Below are 16,236 nucleotides of genomic sequence, written 5' to 3'. Positions count from 1 at the left end.
TCTCCTTGGGGGGCATAGTTCTCAGATCGTAGTGTCTCTTCTTGGGGGGGGGGGGCATAGTTCTCAGATCGTAGTGTCTCTCCTTGGGGGGGCATAGTTCTCAGATCGTAGTGTCTCTCCTTGGGGGGGGGGGGGGCATAGTTCTCAGATCGTAGTGTCTCTCCTTGGGGGGGGGTGCATAGTTCTCAGATCGTAGTGTCTCTCCTTGGGGGGCATAGTTCTCAGATCGTAGTGTCTCTCCTTGGGGGGGGGTGCATAGTTCTCAGATCGTAGTGTCTCTCCTTGGGGGGCATAGTTCTCAGATCGTAGTGTCTCTCCTTTGGGGGGACATAGTTCTCAGATCGTAGTGTCTCTTCTTGGGGGGGCATAGTTCTCAGATCGTAGTGTCTCTCCTTGGGTGGGGGGCATAGTTCTCAGATCATAATGTCTCTCCTTGGGGGGGGGTGCATAGTTCTCAGATCATAGTGTCTCTCCTTGGGGGGGGGGCATAGTTCTCAGATCGTAGTGTCTCTCCTTGGGTGGGGGGCATAGTTCTCAGATCGTAGAGTCTCTCCTTGGGGGGGGCATAGTTCTCAGATCGTAGTGTCTCTCCTTTGGGGGGTGCATAGTTCTCAGATCGTAGTGTCTCTCCTTGGGGGGGTGCATAGTTCTCAGATCGTAGTGTCTCTCCTTGGGGGGGCATAGTTCTCAGATCGTAGTGTCTCTCCTTGGGGGTGGCATAGTTCTCAGATCGTAGTGTCTCTCCTTGGGGGGGGGGCATAGTTCTCAGATCGTAGTGTCTCTCCTTGGGGGGGCATAGTTCTCAGATCGTAGTGTCTCTTCTTGGGGGGGGGGGGCATAGTTCTCAGATCGTAGTGTCTCTCCTTGGGGGGGGGGGCATAGTTCTCAGATCGTAGTGTCTCTCCTTTGGGGGGGTGCATAGTTCTCAGATCGTAGTGTCTCTCCTTGGGGGGGGGGGTGCATAGTTCTCAGATCGTAGTGTCTCTCCTTGGGGGGGCATAGTTCTCAGATCGTAGTGTCTCTCCTTGTGGGGTGGCATAGTTCTCAGATCGTAGTGTCTCTCCTTGGGGGGGCATAGTTCTCAGATCGTAGTGTCTCTCCTTGGGGGGCATAGTTCTCAGATCGTAGTGTCTCTTCTTGGGGGGGGGGCATAGTTCTCAGATCGTAGTGTCTCTCCTTGGGGGGCATAGTTCTCAGATCGTAGTGTCTCTCCTTGGGGGGGCATAGTTCTCAGATCGTAGTGTCTCTCCTTGGGGGGGGGGGGCATAGTTCTCAGATCGTAGTGTCTCTCCTTGGGGGGCATAGTTCTCAGATCGTAGTGTCTCTCCTTGGGGGGGGCATAGTTCTCAGATCATAGTGTCTCTCCTTTGGGGGGGGGACATAGTTCTCAGATCGTAGTGTCTCTCCTTGGGGGGGGGCATAGTTCTCAGATCGTAGTGTCTCTCCTTGGGGGGGGCATTGTTCTCACGTGAAGTGAAGTCCAGCTGCATAATGGGTGAGTGAAGACACCATGACACAGGAAGCGGAGCGAGAGAGAGAGAGAGACTACAGTCCACTGTAAGACATACAGATGGATTGGGTCTGGGAACTACTATAAACATCATGGTTGGTTTGGGGTTTAGCTGCTTTATGGGTTAATGCATCATATGATAGAGGATAGAGGGGTAATTGTACTGTGAACAACATGTTGAAGGTATTGATGTGAAAGCAGATACAGTGAAAGCAGATACAGTGCTGAGTTCCCTCAAGAGGATGTAATGTGGGTTAGGGATACACACTTTTCAACTACTGGGTTGAAGCAGACTTTTCAGAGCCCAGCACAAATCCAGGGCATTATTCTGCCCCGAAGATGGAGTTTGTGTCCTAATAACTAACCCAGGTAATGTCCTTTTTCTTTCCTTTATCTAGGACATATTAAAGTGTTTGTTCCGTTACCTCCTTAACCAGCTCAACTCACAGGTCAAGCTTTTGAGGTGCCCTTCGCTGTCGAATAGGATATCTCCGCTCCTCCTGGGCTTCCTGTGGTGGGCCAGGTTCGGGTGGAAGGTCAGGCTCTGTCTCTCCCGTACGTCCACAGTCAGGAGAATAGTCCTGGGGGTTGTTATTGTTCTTGTTCTCTCGGCATGTCTCTGCTGGTGCGTTGGACCGTAGCAGATGATCCACATGAACGTTGACCTGGCGATGACCAATTTGGACTTGGTAAGTCAAAGGTCCTCTGCGTTGCAAGATCACACCTGAGTTCCACAGGCGCTTGGGGTGTCTGAAATCACGTACTATCACCCTCTCTTCCTCTTTGAATTCTCTGACAGTCTTTGAGTGTCTGTCATGAGCTTTCTTCTGCTGTAGCTGGTGCTTTGCCACAGTGCTTGACAAGTCTGGTTTCAACAATGTCAGGCGGGGAAGGTGGTTTGCGTTTCAGAAACAGTTCAGCTGGTGTACATTCCGTTACTGTGTGTGGGGTGTTATGGTAAGTAAACAGGAACCGGGGAAGCCTTTGGTGGATGGGCAGAGACTGAACCTCGAGTCTAGTCCAGGCCTTCTTAAAGGTTTGCACGGCTCTCTCCGCTGCTCCGTTTGATGCCGGATGGTAAGGTGGTGACAGGATGTGCCTTACTCCGTTGTTCTTGAGAAACATTTCAAAATCGTTTGAGGTGAACGGGGGGGCATTGTCCGATACGAGCTCCTTGACTAGTTCAAAGGATGCAAACAGGTGTCTGAGAAGATTGATGGTCTTCTCAGCTGTGGTCAGTTGAGTAGGGAACACTTCCATCCACTTGGAATGGACATCGACGACAACAAGGAAATGTTGCTTGTCAATTTCGGCGTAATCCACATGGATGTGTTCCCAAGGTGTAGCAGCCCAGGACCATGGATGAAGAGGTGCAGCAGCAGGCTTGTTGCGAACAGCTTCACAAGGTGAGCAGTGGCCTACATGCTGTTGAATGTCCTGATCCAGTCCAGGCCACCACAGATAACTGCGAGCGAGTGCTTTCATTCGAGTGATCCCTGGATGTCCCTCATGCAGGTCAGATAGCAGTCTCCTCTGGAATTTGTGAGGTACCACGACCCTTGATCCCCACAGAACACACCCTTGATCAGTGGACAACTGATCTTTCTTGTCGATGAATGGACGAAGGTTATCGTCATTTACGAAGGTTGGCCAACCGCCTAATGTTAAGTCCAAGACTTTGGAAAGCACTGGGTCTTTCCTTGTTTCCTCTGCTATGTCAGAAGCAGATATGGGCAGTTCATCAATGAGAGAGATCTGGAAGACTGCTCTATCATCTTCACTGTCGGAGTCACTATTGCATGGTAGTCTTGATAGTGCATCGGCATTTGGGTGATCACTGGATCGTCTGTACTCAATCTCGTAGTCGTAGGCTAACAATATCAGAGCCCAACGTTGCATTCGAAGTGCAGCAAGGGTTGGTATAGCTAATTTTGGTCCAAGGATGGCCAACAGAGGCTTGTGATCTGTCAGCAGTTGGAACTTCCTTCCGTAGAGGTATTTGTGAAACTTCTTCACTCCGAATATTATGCTCAGGGCTTCCTTCTCAATTTGAGCCTAATTTTTCTCACTTGGTGACAGAGTCCGTGATGCAAATGCAATAGGGTGTTCTTCACCTGACGGTAGAACATGTGAGATGACGTCTCCTACTCCATATGGAGATGCATCACACGCGAGTCTCAGCTTCATCTCTGTGTTGTAGTGGGCAAGCCACTTGCTCTTTAGCAGACGCTGTTTGCAAGTCTTGAATGCTTCTTCGCATTGTGGGGACCAATTCCACTTTGTATCGGTCTGCAGCAGTTGGTGAAGCGGATGCAACAATGTGGACAAGTTTGCCACAAACTTTCCGTAATAGTTCAGGAGCCCCAAAAATGACCTCAGCTCTGAGATATTTGTGGGTGCTGGAGCGTTTACGATTGCTTCCACCTTGCTGTTGGTTGGGTGCAGGCCTTGTGCATCAATCTTGTATCCGAGATACTCCACTGAGTCCTGGAGGAACTCACACTTGCTGCGTTTCATTCTCACTCCGTATTTCTCCAGTCTTGACATCACTTTGTCCAGCACTACAAGGTGCTCTCCAATGGTTGATGCTGACACGAGGATGTCGTCCATGAAGCACACAACATTGTCTATACCGTCCAAGATCTGATCCATTGTGTGTTGGAATATCGCTGGAGCTGTCAAGATTCCATAGGCCAAGCGATTGAATCTGAATAGCCCCTTGTGTGTATTGATGGTCAGATACTGTTCTGACTCCAGATCCAGCTTCAGTAGTTGCTGATAAGCGAATGCCAGGTCCAGCTTACTGAAAACCTTCCCACCAGCTAGAGTGGCAAACAGATCTTCAGCATTTGGTAGTGGATATTCCTCTGGTAGTATGCAGCGATTTACTGTGACCTTGTAGTCACCGCACATTCTGACGGTCTTGTCTTTCTTTGGGACTACAACAATCGGAGCGGCCCAGTCGCTCCTCGCTACTTTCGTGATTATGTTATTCTTCTGTAGGCGTCCAGTTCCTTCTCTACTGCTTCCTTAAGAGCGTAGGGAACTGGACGTGGTTTGTGAAAGATAGGCTTGGTTCCTTCTTGCACTCTGACTTTTGCTGTGAAGTTTGTATTTCACCGTAGCCATCTTTGAAAAGTTCTTTGTGCTTCTCCAGCATGTTAGTGAGTGTAGCCTGACTCACTGTTTTGTCATTTGGGGCGGCAGGGTATCCTAGTGGTTAGAGCGTTGGACTAGTAACCGAAAAGTTGCAAGTTCAAATCCCCAAGCTGACAAGGTACAAATCTGTCGTTCTGCCCCTGAACAGGCAGTTAACCCACTGTTCCTAGGCCGTCATTGAAAATATGAATTTGTTCTTAACTGACTTGCCTAGTAAAATAAAGGTAAAATAAATAAAAAAATTCTCAGACTGAGGATTTCTCCCCAGTTCAACTTGATCTTTTGTAGCCAGTTTCTGCCTAGCAAGGCAGATTTTTCTCCTTTAACAATGACAAGCGGTAGTGTCCACTCCTTCCCCTCATACCGGACTGGTACCTGGATCTGCCCTAACACAGGAATAGTGTCACCAGTGTATGAAGAAAGGCGGATGGACGCGGGCTGAAGAGGGCACTCTTTCAGTTTTTCTTTGTAGAGTCTCTCTGGAACCAGGGATACTGACGCTCCGGTGTCCAGCTGCATTTGTACTGGTTTTCCCGCTAACTCCATGCTGAGATAGATTCCATCTTTTAGTTGTTGAGCCGTGTACACTGTGAACAGTTCCAATACTGATTCAGTTGTACCTTCCTCGTCTTGTGCTGCGTCTGACACTTTGTGCGCTCTTGCTGTGCGTTTCGAGGCTTTACACACTCTCTGTAAATGTCCAACATTTTCACAATTGTGGCACTTTTCCTTTTGGAATCGACATTCACTGTGCTGATGATTATCTCCCCCACATCTGTAGCAACTTGGCTTAGACCTTTGAGATGTGGGCTGCTTTGGTCTTGTGTAACCTTGAGGACGGGACTGAAAAAAGTGCGACTTTTGTGAGTTTTTTTCACCACGTGCATCACTGACCTTGTGAATACCTTTCTGACGTTCTGCATGTCCCGATAGCTCAATAGTATCCCTGTGGGCAAGCTCGAGTCCAAGTGCTATATCACAGGCTTTCTTAAAGGTTAGGTCCTTCTCTGACAGGAGCTTTCTGTGATATGCTTCACCTGTGAGACCACATACAAACTTGTCTCGGAGAGCATCATCAAGAAATTGTGCAAACTCACATGTACTTGCCAGCCTTTTCAAAGCAAGGATGTAGTCAGCCACGGTTTCCCCTTGACTCTGGTGACGTTGGTAAAATCTGAAACGTTCTGCAATGAGAATTGGCTAAGGATTGAAATACCTTGAAAGAGTTTCAGTCAGTTCTGCATAGTTCAACTCCACTGCTTTCATTGGTTCAATGAGACCTTTCAGCAATCCATACTCAGTTGGACCCAAAACACTGAGAAATACGTCTGCTTTCTTTCCATCTTTGATTTCATTTGCAGCCAACCAACGCTCAAAACGCTCCAAATAGGAATCAAAATCCTCTTTTGTAGCCTCAAACTCTGGTACTCGACCAATGGTTGCCATTTTCACAGTTAATTGTTCAGTTTCCTTATATTCCTTAATTTGCTGAATATTCATCTACTTCTTCACTTCAGAAGTTTCTGCAATTACTTCATTCACTGCACTCATTTGTATTAATGTACACACCGTGTTACGTCCCTTCTTCCTTTTTTTTCCCCTTGACAATATTTCTCCACTGAGATCGCCTAATTTCAATGGGTTCAATGACAGTTTATTTTATTTAACCACCAGAGGGCAGTGTCGCTATTCTGGACTCCAATAGTCTTGCTACTTGGCAGCTCCTGAATACTGTACTAGCAGTGCCAGCAGTGCTTAGCCTTCTCTACTGGCGAAAGAAAATAAAAAATAACTGACGAATTACAAAATTATTTTGAGTTTCATTACTCACGCAACATTCTTCCCTTCAAGCAATGTCCGTTTATGTAGTTTAATCACCTCGTCGCCACTGTAATATTTGTGCTGTGGAGAAATGACCAGGCAGGAGACGGGAGTAGAGTTAGTTTTCGTTTAGTCGAAACCCATCGAGCTCGACAGTTCCCGGCACCCCAGTGCGCATGTGCATTTCCTATTAGGTGTAGTAAGGTAACACTGCCGTAATGCATTACTGCTTAGTAACAGCACAGTAACTAATATAAACAGATGTAGATCCCAGATACTACATGCATCACTTATCACATTGTTAATACTGTTATGTTTTATTTATTTTTTGTTGCTTTCCAAGTCTTGTGCTATCACTCTCTTAGGAACCAGAAGGGAGTGGAGAGACTAAAAGCTGCTCCAGCTGCCATTGAAGGAGACAGCAGATTCAGCTGGAATGGCATTTTGTTGTGTGATCATAATTCAGAGGCTTTGTACACCTCACGGTGACTGTCTGTTCGTTGTTTGGTCATTTGTTTAATTCATGTTTTCTAATCATTTGTTAGTTTTTATTCATGTTTTATTATCATTGTTTCTACATTTATTAGTAATTTCCAAGTTTATATAAATATCTGGATGGGACAAATGTTGTGTTGTCTGAATTATTGGGTTATTTACTCTGAAAAATAAGAACCTAACAAAACATACCGAGATCATTTAAGATAAACTAATTAACTTGGTATTGGAATCATATTTGAATAGAATCCATTGGCATCACATTGGTATCACATTGGTGGCACATTGGCATCACATTGGTATCACATTGGTATCACATTGGTATCACATTGGTATCACATTGGTATTACATTGGCATCACATTGGCGTCACATTGGCGTCACATTGGTGTCACATTGGTATCACATCGGTATCACATTGGTATTACATTGGTATCACATTGGTATCACATTGGTATCACATTGGTATCACATTGGTATTACAATGGTATCACATTGGTATCACATTGGTATCACATTGGCATCACATTGGCATCACATTGGCATCACATTGGCATCACATTGGCATCACATTGGCATCACATTGGTATTACAATGGTATCACATCGGCATCACATTGGCATCACATTGGCATCACATTGGCATCACATTGGTATCACATTGGTATCACATTGGTATCACATTGGTGTCACATGTCCATTGAGCTCCAACTTGATACATTCCTGTTCCAATTCACTCAATGGTGGTTGAGATGGGGAAGTTCTGCACTTCTCTTCTTCTTGTTGGTACTGTAGAAAGAGATGGTCTGTGTTAAAGTCAACAGAAGTGTGTGTGTGTGTGTGTGTGTGTGTGTGTGTGTGTGTGTGTGTGTGTGTGTGTGTGTGTGTGTGTGTGTGTGTGTGTGTGTGTGTGTGTGTGCGTTGTATTTACCTTTGTAACTTGACAATGACTTTGTTGATCCATCGTGCATCTGGAGTCACACAGACGGTGGCTTTGTCCTTCTTGGTAACGCTGATGAATGAAGGGAGGGATATATATTACAGCGTCACCATGGTTACATATCATACACTGCAGAATTTAACCTATCAGAAAACGTCAATATGAACGTACACATATTTAGCAGATGTTATTATGGCTGTAGTGAAATGGTTGTGTTCCCAGCTCCAACAGTGCAGTAATATCTAACAATACACACAAATCTGAGTAAAATAACGGAATAAAGAAATCTCTAAGTATTAGGACGAGCAAAGTCAGAGTCCTGTATATGTAAATGTATTTAGAGATACAGTACCAGTCAAAGGTGTGGACACACCTCCTCATTTCAGGGTTTTTCTTTATTTGTACTATTTTCTAGAATAATAGTGAAGACATCAAAACTATGAAATAACACATATAGAATCATGTAGTAACCCAAAAAGTGTTAAACAAATCAAAATATATTTTATATTTGAGATTGTTCAAAGTAGCCACCCTTTGCCTTGAAAGCTTTTCACACTCTTGGCATTCCTTCGACCTCATGGCTTGGTTTTTGCTTTGACAGGCACTGACAACTGTAGGACCTTTATGTAGACAGCTGTGAGATGTTCCAAATCATGTCTAATCAATTGAATTTACCACAGGTGGACTCCAATCAAGTTGGAGAAACATCTCAAGGATGATCAATGGAAACAGGATGCATCTAAACTCAATGTAGAGTCTCATAGCAAAGTGTCTGAATACTTATGTAAATAAGGTGTTTCTGTTTTTTATATTTAATTCATTTGCTAAAATGTCTAAAAACCTGTTTTCGCTTTGTTATTATGGAGTATTGTGTGTAAATTGATGAGGACAATTTTTTATTTAATCCATTTTAGAAAAAGGCTGTAAACATAATAAAATGTGGAAAAAGCCAAGGGTCTGAATACTTTCTGAATACACTGTATGTATATGTTTACATGTGTGATTGAATGTAGAGTCATTGTGGACAGTATGTGGATAGAATATATAGTATATCTGTAGAATAGGTAGCATATAATAGTATATGTACAGCAATAGTTGAATAGGATGGCCTTGACTAGAAAAATATATTTGTAATCTGTGATTGTCTGGAGTCCCTGCCACATACTGAGTTTCGAAGGGAATTGCTATAGGCTACCACCGCAAATGCCCACATTTATTACAACGTCTTAGACTTGGTTACTAATAGGAACATTGAACTCATCATCAGTGACTAATGACTGGTTTGCATAGCATGCAGTAAAGCGACGATACTGACTAATTAATTTCCCCTCCACCACGACCTATCCCCCACGCTTCTTCCCCCTATGCATTAGAAAACCACAGTTTAGCGCTTCGTTCAAGACCTCGCTGGCTGACTCACATGATCTATGTGTGAAGACAATGACAGCCACCATGGGTTTCAGGTGCGGTTTCCAAGACACAGATGAAGCCTGAACAACAACAACAACAAAGCATGGAGATTCCACTGGGCCAGTGGTTAACAAACAATCGATCGCGATCGACTTCAAGGCATTGCTAGTCGATCACCAAACATTTCTGTAGAAAATCATATGAAAAAGGATTGCGGTTCTTCTTTTTAAAATTCGTGTTGCGCTGTTACCGACAGGTGCACTTCAGATGCCTTGTGCACCGGGTAGACAAACTGTTCCCATTTTAAACCATTTAATTGGTCAGGAAAGACAAACTCCGCCAAACCGGCGGACAGGAAGATCTGTGGATAAATCAAGTGAGCCAAACTGCGATGGCCAATCGTACAGCTCAAATCACTGTGCCGACAGCTTCCACGACCCCAAGCAAAGTTTGATACCAGCCTATGTAAGATTTCATAACTTTTAAAACCATGACCAGAGAGAAATGATCAAAGAATACAGCTGCTGTTTTTTATGAGTGAGTTCATGTTTAAGTTTTCATTCTGCTCTGTCACTGTTTTGATTCAACACTATTACATAATATAAAACATGTTTCTCTCTACTTCCACTCACACTGTAATGAATGAGTAGCCAAGTGTATCGACAGCGCTGTGCTTCTATTATTATTAGCATCTGGTCCTGTCTATTTTAATAGGGAGGGATATTATACTTTCTCTGGTCAGAGGAACAACATGAATTTGTGTCTGAAAGCAGATGTGGTGTGACTCGACTTTAGCCATCAGGTAGAAGACGTTGTCCCCTCTCTCTGGTCAGTCTCACCTCTCTCTGGTCAGTCTCACCTCTCTCTGGTCAGTCTCACCTCTCTCTGGTCAGTTTCACCTCTCTCTGGTCAGTCTCACCTCTCTCTGGTCAGTCTCACCTCTCTCTGGTCAGTCTCACCTCCTCTCTGGTCAGTCTCACCTCTCTCTGGTCAGTCTCATCTCTCTCTGGTCAGTCTCACCTCTCTCTGGTCAGTCTCACCTCTCTCTGGTCAGTCTCACCTCTCTCTGGTCAGTCTCACCTCTCTCTGGTCAGTTTCACCTCTCTCTGGTCAGTCTCACCTCTCTCTGGTCAGTCTCACCTCTCTCTGGTCAGTCTCACCTCCTCTCTGGTCAGTCTCACCTCTCTCTGGTCAGTCTCACCTCTCTCTGGTCAGTCTCACCTCCTCTCTGGTCAGTCTCACCTCTCTCTGGTCAGTCTCACCTCCTCTCTGGTCAGTCTCACCTCTCTCTGGTCAGTCTCACCTCTCTCTGGTCAGTCTCACCGGGGGAAAGGAAGGATAGAGCAGGACCGTGTGAGGTGGACTTTCTGCTGTTCTCTCCCTCCCTCCGCTGAGACTAATGCGGAGTTCAAAACTACTGGGAACTCTGAAATCTCAGACTTCCAACTTCAGTGTGTTCAAGACAACTGGAAACTGAAAAAAACGAGACCCGATTATGAAAAACGTTTTGAATGGTCACCTGACTTGAAAATCCAAGTCGGAAACTGGGGCATCTTTCTAGATCTCCAACTTTCCAACCTGAAGTTCGTTGACTTCATGATTTGACCTAGTTTATCTCCCAGAGTTCCCAGTTGTCTTGAAAGCACCATGACAGATGCAGATACCATCAGTCCAGTAAAATAAAAGTCAATTATTTCAATTTCTGCTCAGCTGTGCCTCGCAGGTGCTCCACCAACTGATCTGTTTTTTAATCAAAGCTCGAGTTGTGAAATATAATATTGTCTGAGAATAACAATATTGTCAGGACAGGCATATACACACCTAGAAAAAGGGGTCCAAAAGGGTTGTTCAGCTGTCCCCATAGGAGAACCCTGTTTGGTTCCAGGTAGAACCCTTTTGAGTTCCATGGAGAACCCTTTTGAGTTCCAGGTAGAACCCTCTGTGGAAAGGGTTCTGCATGGAACTCAAAAGGGTTCTACCTGGAAGCAGGAAGGGATTTATTCAAAGGGTTCTCCTATGGGGACAGCTGAAGAACCCTTTTGGGTTCTAGATAGCACCTTTTTTTCTTAGAGTGTAGCCAATATGATGTGATAATGTATTAGGCATTCTGTGACAATGTATTATGCATACTGTGATAATGTATTATGCATACTGTGATAATGTATTATGCATACTGTGATAATGTATTATGCATACTGTGATAATGTATTAGGTATACTGTGATAATGTATTAGGTATACTGTGATAATGTATTATGCATACTGTGATAATGTATTAGGTATACTGTGATAATGTATTATGCATACTGTGATAATGTATTAGGTATACTGTGATAATGTATTAGGTATACTGTGATAATGTATTAGGTATACTGTGATAATGTATTTGGTATATTGTGATAATGTATTTGGTTTATTGTGATAATGTATTATGCATACTGGGATAATGTATTAGGTATACTGTAATAATGTATTATGCATACTGGGATAATGTATTGTGATAATGTATTACACATACTGGGATAATGTATTAGGTATACTGTAATAATGTATTAGGTATATTGCGATAATGTATTATGCATACTGTGATAATGTATTAGGTATACTGTAATAATGTATTAGGTATATTGTGATAATGTATTACACATACTGGGATAATGTATTAGGCATGCTGTGATCATCTTGACTGGTTGCTAGGTGGTGTTAGTTGACTCACATGATCTCTGTTTGACGACAGTGGGCACCTGGAGGTAGGATCTCTATCCTGTGGAACAGCCTTGGAGAGATGAAAGCAGAGGACGTCCGGATGCAGCGACACTTCTGACATGCAGCACAGCCGTTCATGGGGAATGCTGCAGGGATGAAGACCGGGAAAATTACATACAATAACAATATAGTGTTGTTAGAATTTGGGGTTAAAGGTTAAGGTTTAAGGGATAGGGTTAACAACTTTTTATCATCACTTGAAGTTGCACTTTGAAACATGTGAATGTTACAAAGACAAAACTGATTCTAGATCAGCACTCTTAGGGCTCTATTCAGTCTGTATCATCGCTGAAGCGTTACAGATTAAATCAAATCAAAGTTTATTTGTCACGTGCGCTGAATACAACAGGTGTAGTAGACCTTAGAGTGAAATGCTGAATACAACAGGTGTAGTAGACCTAACAGTGAAATGCTGAATAAAACAGGTGTAGTAGACCTTACAGTGAAATGCTGAATACAACAGGTGTAGTAGACCTTACAGTGACATGCTGAATACAACAGGTGTAGTAGACATTACAGTGAAATGCTGAATACAACAGGTGTAGTAGACATTACAGTGAAATGCTGAATACAACAGGTGTAGTAGACCTAACAGTGAAATGCTGAATACAACAGGTGTAGTAGACCTAACAGTGAAATGCTGAATACAACAGGTGTAGTAGACCTTACAGTGAAATGCTGAATACAACAGGTGTAGTAGACCTAACAGTGAAATGCTGAATACAACAGGTGTAGTAGACCTTACAGTGAAATGCTGAATACAACAGGTGTAGTAGACCTTACTGTGAAATGCTGAATACAACAGGTGTAGTAGACCTTACAGTGAAATGCTGAATACAACAGGTGTAGTAGACATTACAGTGAAATGCTGAATACAACAGGTGTAGTAGACCTTACAGTGAAATGCTTACTTACAGGCTCTAACCAATAGTTAATACCAAAGGGTATTAGGTGAACAATAGTTAATACCAAAAGGTATTAGGTGAACAATAGTTAATACCAAAAGGTATTAGGTGAACAATAGTTAATACCAAAAGGTATTAGGTGAACAATAGTTAATACCAAAAGGTATTAGGTGAACAATAGTTAATACCAAAAGGTATTAGGTGAACAACAGGTAAGTAAATAAATAAAAACACCAGTTAAAAGACAGTGATTGCGTGATCACAATGTACCGGTAATATCTGACTGAGCCGACATGCAGCGTTTACCGTGAATGCAGTTTCCACTCAGGAACGTTGCCTTTAAATTTCACTCACGCTGCAACGCACAACTTCTGCCATACGGATTGAATACAGACCCTACTCTGAGACACTTAACAGTGCAGTGGATTGATTGTGATAATTGGAATTAAATTGTAAAAAAAAAAATAGATAATTGGATTGGTTTGTTTATTGTTCAAGAGTCAAGTTGAACAGATTCATATATATATATATATATATATATAGATAAAGATGCAATATCTCACCTTGAAGAGCCACGAACCAGCAGAGAGTCAGGGACACCAACAGGTAGTGTGTCTTGAAAGGCATCTTGAGTCTGCGTTGGCTGTGGTCGGCTGGTGTCTACTGAAACTGAATGATGTCTCTGGGTTTATATTGCTGCAAAAAAGGAAGTGTGGGGGAATCCCTCGTCTTCATGCAAAATGAAGATCAGTCTTTTGGAGGATATAAAAATGTCTATATATATATTCACTATTTTAACTTTACCCTTCATTTCTAGCCTAGTGATTCTATTGAAATGAAACATGCCATATTGAGAATCTGTCTTGTTACATTGTAAAGAGGATTTTAATGATCTAGTCAAAACATGGTAAACGCTGAGTAGAACAAGTAGAGATTCAGTGGTTAAGATTGGAGAACGTTTAAAAACTGTATTTCTCGTAGACATACAGACAGGTCCATAATTATGGACCTTGATAAAGATGAACAATAAAAGACTGTATAAGATCAATAATACAAACACTGAGCTATATTTTATGCAAAAAAAAGGGGAAATTATATTTTATACGAATACAATTGCTCAGTGAAAGTGATTTTGTTTCATAAGTCATATTTCTTTTCTCTCTCAAAAAGATCGGGGTTAAAATGTCACTGCTGTTTTCAATACCTCACCTTGAGAGGATAATGGCTACTGAGTCTTTTTCTACTATGTTTTATAGGATCTTCTTTTACGCCTCCAACATTAGGTTATGAGAATGAAGGACACATCAGGAGGGATCTTAGACCTGCTACATTAGGTTATGAGAATGAAGGACACATCAGGAGGGATCTTAGACCTGCTACATTAGGTTATGAGAATGAAGGACACATCAGGAGGGATCTTAGACCTGCTACATTAGGTTATGAGAATGGAGAACACATCAGGAGGGATCTTAGACCTGCTACATTAGGTTATGAGAATGGAGAACACATCAGGAGGGATCTTTGACCTGCTACGTTAGGTTATGAGAATGGAGAACACATCAGGAGGGATCTTTGACCTGCTACGTTAGGTTATGAGAATGGAGAACACATCAGGAGGGATCTTTGACCTGCTACATTAGGTTATGAGAATGGAGGACACATCAGGAGGGATCTTTGACCTGCTACATTAGGTTATGAGAATGAAGAACACATCAGGAGGGATCTTAGACCTGCTACGTTAGGTTATGAGAATGAAGGACACATCAGGAGGGATCTTTGACCTGCTACATTAGGTTATGAGAATGAAGGACACATCAGGAGGGATCTTTGACCATTCCTCTATAACAGAGTCTTTCCAGATCCTTGATATCTCTTGTCTGCGCTGATGGACTGCCCTCTTCAATTCAAACCACAGGTTGTCAATGTTGTTCAAGTCTGGAGACTGAGAAGACCTTAATTATAAGATGGGGCTCGGGGAAATACTGCCCCCTTTGGATGAATTGTGTGCCCAAAGTAAACTTTTTAAAAAACTGTCAAAAATTGCTAATATATGCATATAATAAACACTCTAAAGCTTCTAAAACCGTTCGAATTATGTCTGCATGTAAAGCAGAACTCACAGGGCAGCCATTCTCCCAAACTCTCTCTCTCCTAAGAAAGTTGCTCCAACTTTGACGTCATCGCCCCCACCCTTCCCAACCAGCTATGGATCTGGGAACAGTTTCTATTTCTTCAGCGCGCTCTCGTCTTTCAATGAGACGTGGAACGGAGAAAATAGCACGAGCTTTGACTGCTTGGCGGGCAAAATACTGAGGTGTCACGAGTTTTCAGGTGCGAGCTCTGTGAAAAGGGTCTTTTTTTCCCAGCTTGGCTGAAGAGAGTTTGTTATGTTTGATTTAATCGCCAATTGTTTTGTACGTTAAAAACATCCTAAAGCTTGATTCTGCACTTAGTTTGACCAGTTTAGTCGACATATAATATGTAACTTTGAAGTTTTGATGCTCAATTTTCGTGATCAGAAGTCCTTTTTGGGGTAATTCACCTGAAGATGTTAGCTTTTGCTAATACAAAGACACACCAACAGCAACCAAACGTTATATTAGGTAAGTATAACTCCTTCCACGACATTCTTGTCGAAGACCATCAAAGGTAAGGGAATATTTATGTTATAAAATTGTATTTTTGTCGAATCCAACATAGTAGAGAAATAATGCTGATGGCTGAGCGCCGTCTCAGATTATTGAATAGTGAACGAATTCTGTAACGTTAAAAATAAATGTAACACAGCGTTTGCATTAAGAAGAAGTGTATCTTTCTAAATATATGTAGAACATGTATATTTAGTCAAAGTTTATGATGTTTATTGCTGTTATCTGGCGTTAGCTGCCGGAGATATTTATAATTCCTCCGGTCATTTCTGCTGCATTTTTTGAACATGGCTCAATGTAAATGGAGATTTATGGATATAAATTGCATATTATTGAAAAAAACATAAATGTACTGTGTAACATGTGCTATTACTGTCATCTGATGAAGATTTTCAAAAGGTTAGTGAATTATTTTTCTTTTAATCCTGCGTTTGTGATTGTGCTATTTTGCATAGCCATGTGGCTACATATTGTATGTTTTCCTAGTGGTGGTTTAACATTAATATGTGCTATGTTTTCGCTGTAAAACATTTTAAAATTCTGACATGCTGGGTAGATGAACAAGGTGTTTATCTTTCATTTAAG

At 42.6% G+C, this 16,236-nt stretch overlaps 1 protein-coding gene across 1 annotated transcript; it reads right to left on the bottom strand.

Moving 5' to 3' along the window:
• Positions 1 to 7,132: 7,132 nt before the first annotated feature.
• LOC135544817 (C-X-C motif chemokine 13-like) lies at positions 7,133 to 13,651 on the bottom strand. The gene is made up of 4 exons (XM_064972625.1): positions 13,567 to 13,651; positions 12,049 to 12,184; positions 7,915 to 7,995; positions 7,133 to 7,772 (listed from the first exon to the last, which is right to left on the bottom strand). The coding sequence occupies exons 1-4, from the start codon at positions 13,628 to 13,630 to the stop codon at positions 7,721 to 7,723; spliced, it is 333 nt and encodes a 110-aa protein (XP_064828697.1). The 5' UTR covers positions 13,631 to 13,651; the 3' UTR covers positions 7,133 to 7,720.
• Between the last annotated feature and the right edge of the window lie 2,585 nt (positions 13,652 to 16,236).

This window comes from Oncorhynchus masou, chromosome 1, assembly GCF_036934945.1.
Source record: "Oncorhynchus masou masou isolate Uvic2021 chromosome 1, UVic_Omas_1.1, whole genome shotgun sequence".
Lineage (NCBI taxonomy): Eukaryota > Metazoa > Chordata > Actinopteri > Salmoniformes > Salmonidae > Oncorhynchus > Oncorhynchus masou.
This window is presented reverse-complemented; position numbering and strand designations above follow the sequence as displayed.